At 31.6% G+C, this 14,139-nt stretch overlaps 1 protein-coding gene across 1 annotated transcript; it reads right to left on the bottom strand.

Annotated features, from left to right (window-relative positions):
- Window positions 1-741: 741 nt before the first annotated feature.
- Window positions 742-8,317, bottom strand: LOC107410189 (protein transport protein SEC23 D). The gene is made up of 14 exons (XM_016017597.3): window positions 7,897-8,317; window positions 7,429-7,491; window positions 6,522-6,575; window positions 6,257-6,429; window positions 5,920-6,106; window positions 5,618-5,763; window positions 5,389-5,543; window positions 5,005-5,086; window positions 4,810-4,925; window positions 4,164-4,262; window positions 3,273-3,396; window positions 1,991-2,268; window positions 1,471-1,685; window positions 742-1,354 (listed from the first exon to the last, which is right to left on the bottom strand). Exons 1-14 carry the CDS (start codon window positions 8,222-8,224, stop codon window positions 1,143-1,145), a joined length of 2,232 nt encoding a protein of 743 aa, XP_015873083.2. The 5' UTR covers window positions 8,225-8,317; the 3' UTR covers window positions 742-1,142.
- Window positions 8,318-14,139: the final 5,822 nt, after the last annotated feature.

Here is a 14,139-nt window from a genome sequence, read left to right as displayed (position 1 = left end):
TTTTGTTTATAATGTGTATTTGGGGCTCCGCAACTTACTAAATGGAGCTTGAATACTTGGTTTTCGTTTTGGGTTGTACTCCTTCTACCAACTTTGTATATTGCTTACTTCCACAAGGGCACTTTTGAAAGAGCGACAAATCATGATCAATAGAATTTTATTTTATTTTATTTTTTATTTTTTATTTTTTTTGGTTGAAAGTTGAAATACATCATGATGTATTATTTTAACCCAAAAAAAAAAAAAAATCTGATTTTTTTTATTTTTTTTTGGTAATAAAATAGATGATAGATCTATTAACTTTAATTTGTGAACCAAAACGTTTTCATTTTTTTGCATTGTAGCTGTACACTTTCTCTCCATTTTGCAGTTTTCGTTTATCTAAAAACGGCTATATTGTCAACATTATTATTTGAAAATTCCGAGTAAAAATGCTAAAATAAATTTACGTACAGGGTTGCAACTTTTTTTTTTTTTTTCCAGTTTCCTTAATTTGACGTAATTATATTTTTATATTTTCATCATTCTTCAACTTTCTTCAATTATAAATGTTACATAGGGCAATTGAAACAAAAATGAAAATGGAGCAAGAATTTTATAATCTTCTTACTACCTTATTAATGAGAAATGTTAATAAGAATTTTATTTCACATGTTTTCTTGATTATAGCTCAATCAAAAATGATTTTTCCTTTTCTTTTCACAAGTTAGAACAATACCAAACTGATCATATCCCAATCAGTAGCAAAACAAAAGTCAACTCTTAGTACAGCTTCATCACCTCCTTATGTATACATACTCATGATGTAACCAAAAAAAAAAATATATGGGCGATATACCAACCAAAAAAATAAGAAGGGCAGCTCTTACACGTCTGAAACTTTCGTTCAGAAATGGTAGAAAAATTGGAAACTCATTGTAATTTCTGTATAATTTGGCACTCTTGAGAGTAAATTATTTTAACAATCGCTAAGTTGTTTCAACGATGAGAATGGAACTCTTCGATGCTGATTGACCTGAGATTTTGAGCAATTATTCAACCTTGGAAGACCACTTCACTTCAAGCGCCTTGATGGTTGTGGTGGTTGTACCCTCTTCCTGTAATTTTTAGACTTTCGAGATCAATTAGTTCGCAACAGAATTTTACTTCATATATTCCACTACACTCCGTGTGACATCTTCAAGAAAGGAAACAAAACCCATGACACTAGTCAGACCACTTCCATCGACGTCTTGTTCCTCAATAAGATAGTTCTCAAAAGGGGTAGCATCATCCTGGCCTCCCCGGATAAACATAAGTTTCGGAGTGATACATCTCTGTTGCTTTAATTTGTTAATTGTACTCCGCAGCAGACCTGAAGAGGAAACTCCAGTTCATATTATAAGAGAAAGCAAAAACATCATTCTTTCAAACTCACAGAATTCATCTCCTGTCTAGGAAATTAAGCACTAGGAGAAAATGTCTACTTACAATCATGAGGTGGAGGAAATGGAAGTGTAGGGTCTGCTGTGGAAGAATAAAACACTATCAGAGTTGTAAATGCATCAAGGAAAAATATTGGACTTCCGCTAGTAATCAGTGCTGCACGACTTAATGAGTGACGTGGATATGCTTGCTTATCTGGAGTAGAATATGAGGTCAGCACAGGATAAACAGCACGATGAAGGGAACTTGGTTCCAGTGCACTGCATTAACAATTTTTTGAAAAAAAGAAGTACACAACAGAAATCTTGTTATAACAGAAAATAAATCAAATCACACTGCATAAGTATAATTCAAAACCAGAAAAATATAAGATAAGCAACAACCAAATGCATAACAAAATATCTTTTTAGAAAACTACATGATACCTACACTTACTAGAGCGATCAAAGCAGACAAAATAATGCCAACAAATGCATAATCCTTGTCTTATAGTTCCTACTGATTGTTAGAACATTATAACACGGTGCAGGGCAATAATTTGCTTATTCCAGTTTGAGCACAATACCTGAATAGGCACTGAAGGTAGATTCTGTAGTCAGGATGAACACCTTCTTCATGAAAAAGGAGCAGAGGATTTCGAAGCAAAGCAAAAACTAGGCGAGGTAAATGCTGCAGTTGTGGGCATTGTGAGAATGCAACGTCGACCTGAGAAGTCATCGAACTTCCATTCCTGTACTGAACAAGTCTATAAGCGTCATTGTACTGAGCTGTGAGGATTACTAGCCAATCATGAAGCAACATCCTCCCCTCCCGAACACCTTGCTCCAGTGAGGCTAATATAACCTACAGGGTTTAACAAGAGGTATAACCAATCAGCAGATAGTAAGAATGCTATGTAGTAAGATTAAGAATAGCAAATAAAAAATGTGAATCATACGGAAACTCCAATAGTGTCGTATGGTTTACTTGCCATTCTGTTCAAAATTAGAAGGTTTTCTGTAGGGCAACAATTTAGAAACAAATACTGAAGACTGATCCTTGAGGCCATGATTTGTGTCTATCATCTACGTACTCAGGAGCAAGATGAATTTATCTAACAATTAGTAACTGGTTTGAAGGCTGAGATCCTCTAAACTTCTTGGTTATCGATAGTACCACAAAAATATCATTCATCTTTCCTTAAATGTGATTTAAAGCGATGCAGGACAAGTAGCTTCAATAACAAACTGATGCAGGACAGCAAGAGTGAGAAGGGGAAGAGAAAGTTCAATAATCAATTGCTTCTATTAGGTTCTAACTGGCCCTATTTATAATAACAACCACTTGAAATGGGAAACTAATAAAATTAAGAAACTGAGCAATCCCCCATAAAATCTCATTATATTCTAAATTATTAAATCCTAATAAAACATAATAATTGTTTTCTTATTCTTCATCATATGGTGCTAAATTTTCAGTACACCTTTATCAGAAAAGTAAGAGAGAAGAATCGGTGGAAAATTTTTATGTTGTAGTTCATTTTACATGAAAAAATACAGTAAATCATGCCGAACAATGATTATTAAACTTGATTTCTATATTCTGAAGCACCTCTATTTTTATGGTGCAGTCTAGTTCAACAAGGTTTCTGTAACTTTGTACATGATTCAGCAGCATAGAGTCTAGGAGTTACCATTCAACTTTCATAGTATATGCTAATCTACGTCAGAGAAACAAAACAAGCAATTAGCATAGAAATCCAATAAAAAACAACATGCCAGAATATTATTGAGCCTCAAGACTGGACTAAAGACAATACCACGACACCAAAATGAATGGTGTTAGGGAGTTTACTTTCATAAAATTACCTTGTGAACAAGTAATGACAAAACCACCTCGTGTTCAACACTGTCATAGAGTTCTGTAATGTTTTGAGCAGTTCCAAATTGCAAAGTGCGAATTCTTAGCCGACGCTTAAGGGAATGCTTGCTCCTACATAAACATTTAGTAAACTCATCCCAAAACTTTCAACCTTGGAATCTCAATAATCAATATATTTGGAAAGTAAAAATAGTTATGAGAAAAGGCCACATGATGTGATGGCAACACGAGGAATAAAAATAAACAATATAGACTTGTGTTAATATTATGCAGAATTCACTGGGATTTTTCTCCCTCTTATACATCTGCCAACAGTGCAGGTCTCCCAAACACTTACAAACACCCAAAACCATGCCATATAGAATCAGACAACGATTTGTTTTAATAGAATCCATATACCTAATTTCGAGTTTTAGTTCAATACAATGAGCACCGCCCACAAGAACTTCATCCACATACCTTATTGATATAGCACATAAACTGTAAGTCTAAACAATTTGGAAATAAATATTCGAACAGTTGGTTGTAAGGTCCATATTTATTGGTATGTAGCTAAAACACATGAGGAGGTAGGCCATTTGACATGTGAAAAGAAAACTTTGAAGGGTATAAGGCAAGAGCTATGTCAAAGAAAGAAGGTTCATACCGTAAAGCTTCAAACTTCTTACAATTTGAAAGTAAGTGGACTTGGACCACATCTTATGGAAATTAGATCATTGTTAGTCAAACTCAAGGGTCTTCACAGCATTTAAAGTGTACAATTAGTTCGAATTGGAACCGGAGGTGGACATCTAAAGCAAGTTATGTAGCAAAAGCAACTGGAAAAGCAGATTCTATACAATGCTTCAAGCATAAAAAATTTTATGAACTAGCGATACCTATTTGAGGAAACCAGCACTGAGTTTGAAAGCTCCTCAGGCGGCACAACAACAGTGTATTGAAATGCAATCTGTATGACAGGAGGTTCCGTTCCATTTCTGCAAAAATACCAAACTCTTGTAAATTACTCCACTTAAGCAATAAATGCTGTGCAATGTCAAAATCCAGTCATCCACAAGAAGAAATTTAGAATATTAAAATGATAATCTAGCATCAGGAAAGAAAAAGAAGTGATCAAAGTTGGTACTTTATATACTTTTAAGAATGTTACTATTGCTTGTCACACATCCATTATTTCAATACATGTTATGGGCATGACCTTAAGCATATTTAACCATTATATGATCTTTAGCCAGATTACTGAAAAATAGAACTTGAATGTGAAACAACATATTTGTCCAAAGCTCAACATAATTGTCCAAAGCTATAGATATAACAGTTGGGATGGTGATACTTGGAAATCCATTTGTTTCGCAATCATGGGGAAGCCAAATTCAAGCCGTAAACAACCAGAAATAATGTATAAAAAATATGCTGGAAATAAACTATCGTGTGATTATAAACTAGTCTGGTATAGTCAAACTATCATTAAGAACTAAGAAAAGAAAAAATAAAACCACAATAGTGATGCAAAGCATTTGCTACCTCGAGAAACCATCGGTGTTTGCAAACTCAAAATCATATGCATATGTGGCATAAGAATCACAACAAATAATGTGTTGAACATTCTCATATTGTGGATCTGGAAAGAAATGTCCATACTGCAAAATAACAAAGGAAATATAATAAAGAAAAAGTATAATTATAGATTGCAATGATAAAGTAACATGCCACACTTACAGAATGGCCAGGTTTGAATTCAGAAGATGTCCTCAATCGCATGATACAACCAAAAGCATATGGTCTACTTAGCATCCGATACCTGCAAAAAGTGCAACATTGTGTCATAAATTCAACTTAGAAAATTGAAAATATATATCAGTCATATCAAAAGAGTATAAATAAGTTATTACTATAGCCTATTAATAAAGCATTTGATTGTTGCAGAACGTTTTTACATGATTTTACATTTAAATACACAACTGATTGCAATTTTCATACAAAGTTGAACTAAGAACATTTGGCCTGTCCATGAAAGTAGTTTTATCTACTGATCAAATTTACCAAATAATTCCATTCTTAACTGATGAAAGAATTGTGGTAGAATTCCTATAGACTACTTACATGTCCTGAGGAAGGGTTGAGTCATCAGTATTTGAATACAACAACAATGAGCCTCCGCTTTCTATGCTAAGAAACTTTAATGATGCCAAGTCTGTATACTCATTGGTAACAGCAAATATGTCCACACAAACACCTGATTGAACAGCGATGGCAGCCTGTAAAATATCTGTTAATACTCGCATTGGAAAAAGATATACACAATATAATATACATACTAAGATCAAATTACCAGATCTTTGTAAAATGGTGTCTGCTCAGGAAGCAAAGCACGGTCTGCATCCTCTCCTTTACTAGCATATTGTTCACCATACCGTCTTGTATCAAGCTGCCCAGCTCCATAATCAGGAGGGCCAGATAGAAAAGCAAAGACTCTAGCTGCAGTTTTGCTCAAAGAAGGTAAGAATCTATACCATGATTTTTAAAATTATACGACGGAAAAGAACCAATTTAAAGTGACGTTGAAAACTGAGCCTTTACATATTTAATATCTTAATGACAGAGTAACATGAGTTTGAAATTCCTCATACAAACCTAATGCAAATATGCTTCCATATTCTGAACCAAGATAATTAAAAAGGGCTTCCATTGCCACCCCAAAACCTCTCCCACCCATCAAAATACCGTCCAGTCCTTGACCTGCTCCTGTCGTTCTCTCCCATGAAGTTGCTGGTCTTAGAGTTTCAAGAGCAGATGCAATACGATCTTTACAAGTTTCTACCTGTGACAAAGTTACCAATTCAAACCAGACGAAGAAACAGTTTTAGAGAAACCGTGATTTTGGGTACTTGAAAAAAGAAACTATAATAAGACAATCACTCATCAATTGAAACAATTGCATTTAAGAAAATGAACTCCATGACTGACATACTGGAGCCAAAAATTGAAGCAAAGGCATGACATCTTCAAGTTCAACTGGTAGGGTGCCCTCTGCATCAGGGGGAATGAAAACATTCTTGACAACTGGTATAGGCCCTTGCACATCATACAACCCCAGTTTGTGGCTGAAAGTAGCAAGCCCAAACAGTGAACCAGGCCCAAGAGCTGTGATAAAGACAAGAGAATTTAACATACTTAGAATGTGCAAGAAAGTAATCAAAGCATCGTATTGAGTTTTAATCTAAAAAATTACCAACCTTCTAGAGCAGCCAGAAGCGCACTCTTAGTAAGCTCCAAAAACTCTTCTGAGGCTGCAGTTAAATTCAGAAGGAAGGATTAGTAATGTATTTTTCTTTAAAATAAAGAACACAACTTAGTTTCAGGCTCGAGCAGGAAACATATTAAATATGTTTGAGAGAATAGAGAAATAGCAAAATCTAGCATATAGTTATTCATTGATTAAGAAGCTCCCACATCTAACTTACCCTAAGTAGTTCACACTCTACTTAAACTACAACAATTTCCTTGCCCAGCGTGGAACCAAATAACAACAGATAACAAAACAACCTTGGAAAAAAAAAATAAAAAAATATTCATTCAGTTGGCTCTCCAGCTGCACACGTGGAATAAAAATTTCACCATTCAATCTTAGATTTATACACTCGTTAAAAACAGGATTACCAATGTATCTTGGTCACCATGGAACATAACCATGGGTTCTTTGACGTTAACTCCAAATTCAAGCATTAGATTCTTTATCCAGACAAATTCTTTTGTGTAAGCATAGCATAGTGTTCAGCCTATTTAATTGAAGTAGCTACTAATGTTGCTTTACTCCTCGAACTCATTAGACTCCTCCAACAAAGGTACAGTAACCCTTAGTTATAAATGTCATATCCTATGGATGAATGGGACAACTAATCACAAGTTCATAATCTCAAATTCCGAAAGAAATAAAAAGGTGATGGTATCCAACATGAGATGGAAACCTAATCCTAGTTCTTTGTTAACCTCTAGATTATCATTTTATCTCTCGGCTAAATGGCATTCATTCTCAAAACATAGTGAACACATTAAACTGTCATCAACATACTCTTAATTGATACAAAAAGAAATTTTGAACTACCACAAATGGCCAATCATAGTAATCAATGAACATCTTACAACACAAATCAACCGCCGCAACATACACCGGTCGAGGTTGCATTGCTTCATCAGATCCTTCCACTGCATTGCAGCAAACAATTAAACAAACAAAATTTGATTAGAATACATTCAATTTTAATTCCACTTTTAGAAATTTTCACGGCAACCAGACAGACAGAGAGGGACAGAGAAATGGGAGAGTGATTAGTTAAAATGAATTAGCGTTCAGACAAAGTTAAAAAAAGAAAAAAAAAAAAAAAACAATCACTGAATTATTTTTTTCCCACGACAGTCAAACAAACAATGAGAAAATCGAAAAATACTCGAGACAATAATTATCATCCTTAAACTGCATTTGAGTGGAACAATTACCCATAATTTAGCTTAGATTACGAAAATTAGAAAAAATTTAAATTAAAAAAAGAAAAGAAAAGTTTTCGGCAGCCAAACAGAGGTAGAGAAAAATGAATCTGGGAGAAAACCGACCAGGAAGCTCGAGATCTATGAAGGAGGACATCATCTCGGCACAGGACTGAGGGTGAGAGTAGCGAGCAATGGCCTTGGAAGAGAGGCCGTTGGGTTGGCCACAGAGGGAACAAGTCCAGCTCCATTGGTCCAGCTCACAGTACGTGTTGAAGTAGGCCCAGCAACTGTCGCAACGGGGCAAGAGATGGCCGTCCGATCCGTACACCGGCGACTGCCCGTTCTCGTCCTTGGCGGCAAACGGCGTCACCGTCACGCCCCATGGCATCCCCGAGCTCTCCTGTGCGTCTGGGTCTACAGGGAACCGCGAGACCGTCGGTCGAACCGCCATGCTGCTTTTTTCTTTTCGGTTTTTCTCGGGAAACAAACGGTTGATGGGAGGTGGACTAAAGGGCGTGCAGGTTAGATGGATTAACAAGTGCAGCGCAGGTTAGCAACATGGACTGCAGTAGGACGCCACATAGGTTTGGCCAATTGTTTTCTCCCACGTCATAAATGAGGTAGCTTACATATCATTTCTAGCAGGATTATGCCACGTCAGATTACATGTACGCTTTGATAATTTTCTTTTGAATATAATTAGCAAACTTTTTTCTTTTTCTTTTTCTTTTTGTTGGGTAAATTTTAAAAATCACCCCATGTAGTTTCGCATATTTCTCAATTTACTCACTATATATATATATATATATATATATATATATATGTTTATATTTTTGTTCAATGCAATGTCCTCCTTGTATTCTCACAATGTCTCAAGCTAGTCTTTCAGTCAACAATTTTTGTTAAATTTGGATGAAAAATTACATGTGACATGCACATAAACAAATCACATGATTTAAGCATGCGTTTTAAAAGATAATTGTTTGGCTTTTAGAAAAAAAAAAAAAAAACTTATTAAACCATTTATCTCTATACAATAAAACCAAAACCTAAGACTTGGTTGTTTTACAGAATTGGGGATTTAGATTGTGTTTAACATAATCAAGTGGTCCAACATTTTGGGTATTTAGGACACATTTGATAAGCAAGACTATTCTTTGGTTGCTAAATACTGCATGCATAAAATACTAACACCTAATTATTAATTATATTACCCATGAATCTCAATGACCAAAATTTGAAAATTGACCAAGCAGGAACCATATAATACATGAATTAGCAGACAACTTTTTTTCTTTTTCTTTTTCTTTTTCTTTTAATAGGAATGATTCATGCAATTAATTTCAAATAAATAAGTCTAGTAAAATTGACTATCTATAAATAAAAATCTCATTATTTATGCATAATGAATTATTGTACTATCAAACTTAAATAAGGTCTATTTTATTTTATTAAATTAAAGTTTATTTTTTATTATCATTATATTATTATTTAAAAGATTAATTCTAATCTATTGACAAAATTTAATAGTTATTAAAAATGGATCTTAGTTTCATAAAATAAAATACATCTTACATAATACTAATTGTTCATATAATAACATATAAACAGTAAAAACAATGTTTTGCACTGCTCACAAAACAAAAAAATTAGGGATTGAAGCTTATTGTTATAATCAATCCTGTTAGGGATTCTTTCTTTGCTTCCATAGCAATTAGCATGCAGCCAAGTGAAGGAACAAGGCATAATCAAATTTTAAAAATAAAAAAAAATAAATAAATAAAGGTAAAGGTACAAGGGAAGGACCAAACAAAGTTATACCTGACATAAATTCATAAAATATTATTAGTGTTGGGGTTTGCCTTAACAATGTTAGGTTCATAATAATAGGATAAGACACATTAGTTAATAGGTTGTTAACGTAAGTTAGTAACTTATTAACATGTTAAGAAAAACATTATGATAATATTATATTATATTTATTAAATATTTATTACTTGCTGATTTAACCCACTATTATTTTTTCATATGTAACATTTTAATTCTTATTTAATATTTAATTTTGTCAATATAATTATTTGTTTTATATTATTAATCATTAATTAAATATAATTTTGTTGATTATTTTGATTTTGATATATTTATATAATTATTTTTTATTTTATTTAGAAATGAATTTTATAATTGAGCTTAATGAGTCAAATAGGATGTTAACATATTACATAATAATTTAATAAATGGATTTGAATTTATATATTCCAACATGAAACTTTTTTTATTTTTTTGAAATAAAAATCTCATTAAGAAATAACAATATTTCAAGCATCCTTCCTAAGAGAAGGAATCAAAAACTTAGGTTCATTCTCCATTTATGCTATATATGAAGACAAAGATAAAGAATGAGCTGTTTTGTTAGCTTCGCTTGGAATAAAATAATGGACAAATTACTATTAGCTAGCTAACATAAATTTAACATCTTCGAGCAAAAAACATTGAGCACCTAAAAAAAAGAACTTAGATCATGAATTAGACGCACTACTTCCTTACAATCACTTAATTTTTTTTCTCCAAAAAAACATGTTTCATTCGTAAAAATTAAAATTTTCTCAACAGATCATGTTTGAATAAAAAAATTTTGATATAAAATATGATACGATATAACATAAACATGAAATATTAATAGATCTAAAGGGCAAGAAGGACACTGATGCACCCCATTCAGTCCAATGGAGGATTTCCAAGTTGGAGGGTCTTTACTAGTTTTAGTATAAACTTGCATGAATCATAAACCATAAAATTAATTTAAATCAGAGCTGTACTTTTTCTTCTATATTAATTTCTTCTAATAAATTACCAAATTAGTTTTGGCATAGTGTGGTATGGTTCCTCCTTTCTCAATGATTTCTTCTACTTTCTTGATGTTCAATCATTGTTTTCTTCTACTTTCTTGATGTGCAATCATTGTTTTCTTCTTTTGTTATTGGTAAACTTGCATCCTAAAATGCTCACGCATGATTACTCTACCCCTTTACTCTTTTACTCTTGTTAAAAAATAGTATAAAAGAAATAAGAATTTACCTCCTATTAGTTTAAAATTTTAAAAACAAGTAGTAGTTCAGTTTAACATCGGTTCAAAAAATCCTAAATTCAAAATTTAATATCTCCATCCAAAAACAAAAACATATGTAAAGAAGTAAAAATGAGCCTAAAACATACATAAAGGTCTAAAAAGAAGCCCAAAAAAAATATGCTTAAATGTGAGAAAGAGTGCTAGAGAAATAGTATAAAAGAAATTATAATAAATAGTATAAAGAAATAATAGTCGATCTTTCATTAGCATATGCTTTGGGGAGAAATGGTAATTTAGCTACTCTTAATAAATTCAAACATATATTTCCCCTCACTCTTTATTGTTCTTATTTCTCTCTTAAAAAACCTTCCAACACCAATTGATCAGTTGTTTGCCGAAGAAATGACGAAACATGAATATTGATCAGTTGGTTGTGTTGAGGAGTGATCATGAATGTAGATAAATTAAATTAGAAACTGATCCATATCTTATATTCTCCTTTTATAAAAAAATTTTCAAGTTAGGATATCTTGACTCTATAAATTTTAACCATATAAAATATTTTATATGATATCAATATTAAATACATCATCATTTGAGTCAACATCACTTGATCTGATAAGAATTTATATATATATATATATATATATATATATAGAAAAATTATTAAATTTGGACGTGCACACCTAAAGAAAACAATATAATATAATGTATATATATATATATATATATAAGAAAACACTGCCATATAAAAATAATAATCATAATGAATCACTTAAAAAAGACTAAGAAAGAGGCATCCTAAGCCATAGAATAATAATAATAATAATAACAACAATAATAATAATAGAAAAAAGAAGTGTATATAAAAATCAGCATTAGTTTGACATTAAAAATTGGTTAGAGTATGGAAGAATAGTTCTGGTGCTGAATTGGGGTTCCCAGATATAGGAACCACTATCTCCAATTACTAATTCAGCAATAAAAATGATATCCCAATTACTGAATCTCTTTACTTTCCCTTTTTTTTGATAAAACTGAATCACTTTACTTGAGATGACCTTTTCACCAATAGAAGTCTATGTCTGTGCATTATGTTGGCTAGTGCTTGGGGTTCCTTTATACTCCAAACTCTCATTTAACTATACAATATTTCTGATTTTAGAAACTTATAGTTAATGGTTTGGAGTCGTTGAACTGGGAAGGTTATCACAATATCTTTATATATATATATATATATATATATGAACATTTGTATATATATCATAAAATTATTTTTTGTTTTATTCATTACCTTTAAATGACACAAAAGGTACATGACACTTTACCAGCATGAGAATGCCTGTCTTAATTAGTTGATATATAATTAATTAATTAGCAGTATCTGTTGAAACTCTTTCGGTGTCTTTACCTTCTTTTAAACTTTAATTAGTTAGACAACTACTGCTTCATTGGAAACTACTGTTAAAGGAGTTGATGTTTGGGAGCATACATTTTGTAATTGCGACATTAGTTTGTTGAATGGGTTTTTTAGCTATTAGCATCCACAAGTAGATGTTGCAATATCTCATAATCTAATCTGTACACTGTACACAATATATGATAGTCCCTCTCTCATTATCATTCAATTTCTCTACTTCCGAACACTACTCTAGTCAAAGTTCATATATAGTTTCCTAGTTCTGCGAACACACACACACACACACACACACACGCACAAATGATATATATATATAGTTACAAATTGAGAGAGAGATCAGAAAAATAAAGCAGCAGGAGAAAAAGCTGAGTGAGTTTTTTTTTTTTTTTTTTTTTTTTTTTAGATAAATTGAAAAGGAGAACTTTAATATCAAGTTTGATCAAGTTCAAAATTTAAGAGTTATCACCATTGATAATAACCAATTGGACTGTCAAATCATGTAGACTGTACAATAAATTCTATTTTAATTTCAAACATGTTTACTGTTGATTTAGTAGAGGACAAAACAATTTCTATATATTCCCATTTAGAAAAATGTTGAGCTTTCTAGTAGTATTCTGGAAAATACCGATAAAATTAAGTAACATTAATTATTTTGAGTAAATTTTACAAGTTTACTTATCTGTATTTTGAATAATATTCCAATATATATTTGCTGAATATCGATGAGTTCGTGTGTTTTTGGAGAATAGAGTGATTGCACATATTCGAATGTGAGAGGACATAAAAATATTGAAAAAAGTACGAAGTAAAGAAACCTAGGTTATAAGCATAAATATAAATATATATGTATATATATAACCTATGATGAAACCTAGGTTATAAGCATAAATATAAATATATATATATATATATATATATATATATATATATAAATATATATATTCACAAGAAGAAAGAAAACACTCAGTTAGCACATCAAAATAGTTAGCTTTTCTTTTCCTTTCTTTTTTGTTTGATAAGAACATAAAGATTCTTTTTGAACACCATAGATAAGGGTTTTGCAACGCAAGTTCTTGAATGAATTTTCTAGCTAGCTAACTTTCTGTTTGTCAAGTAAAGTTAGCTTAATTAGCATGTCATTTACATTAATATAAATGGAAGAAAATTGTTGTAACTAATAAAAAAAATCATATATAGTTTTTACAAGTTACATCATCATATAATATGTAATATTTCTTTTTTTTATTATTTTTTTTAATAAATTGGAAGAGATTTTACTACCAAATTTGATTAATTCAGAGTATAAAATTTTATTATTAATAGCCATTACAAATTGAACCGTCAAATCATAATTGGGCGGTCAAATCATGCGGAGCTTAGTACAAATTGATTCTATTTTTAAAACACTACTATTGATTTATTAGAGGACAAAATAATATTTCTTTATATTCCCATTTAGAAAAAGGTTAAACTTCTAGTGGTATTCCGGTAACTACTGATACAATTAAGTAATATTAAGTATTTAGAGTAAATTTTACAAGTTTACTAAGAATGTGAGAGGACATTAAAATATTGAAAATACTAAGAAGAAAAGAAACCTAGGTTATAAACACATATACCTATATATTTATTGTGGATGTTCCCAAGAAAATACTCAGTTAACACAGCAAAATAATGAGCATTTTTTCTTTGGGCTAAAAATATAAAGATTCTTTTTGAACACTATAAGTAAGGGGTGTTTTGCGCTTCAGAGAAACAGAAAAGCATTATCAAACTAAAGAAGCTTAAAATTAAGCCTAGCTAAGTTAGCTGTCCGTATACAAAGTCTCTCTCAGATTTCTTACTTTGCCGTTCAATATCTTGTTAGTTAATT

This window comes from Ziziphus jujuba, chromosome 10 (assembly GCF_031755915.1).
Source record: "Ziziphus jujuba cultivar Dongzao chromosome 10, ASM3175591v1".
In the NCBI taxonomy this organism is placed as follows: Eukaryota; Viridiplantae; Streptophyta; class Magnoliopsida; order Rosales; family Rhamnaceae; genus Ziziphus; species Ziziphus jujuba.
Note: the sequence above shows the minus strand (reverse complement) of the source record. Positions and strands in the feature narration are given on the sequence as shown.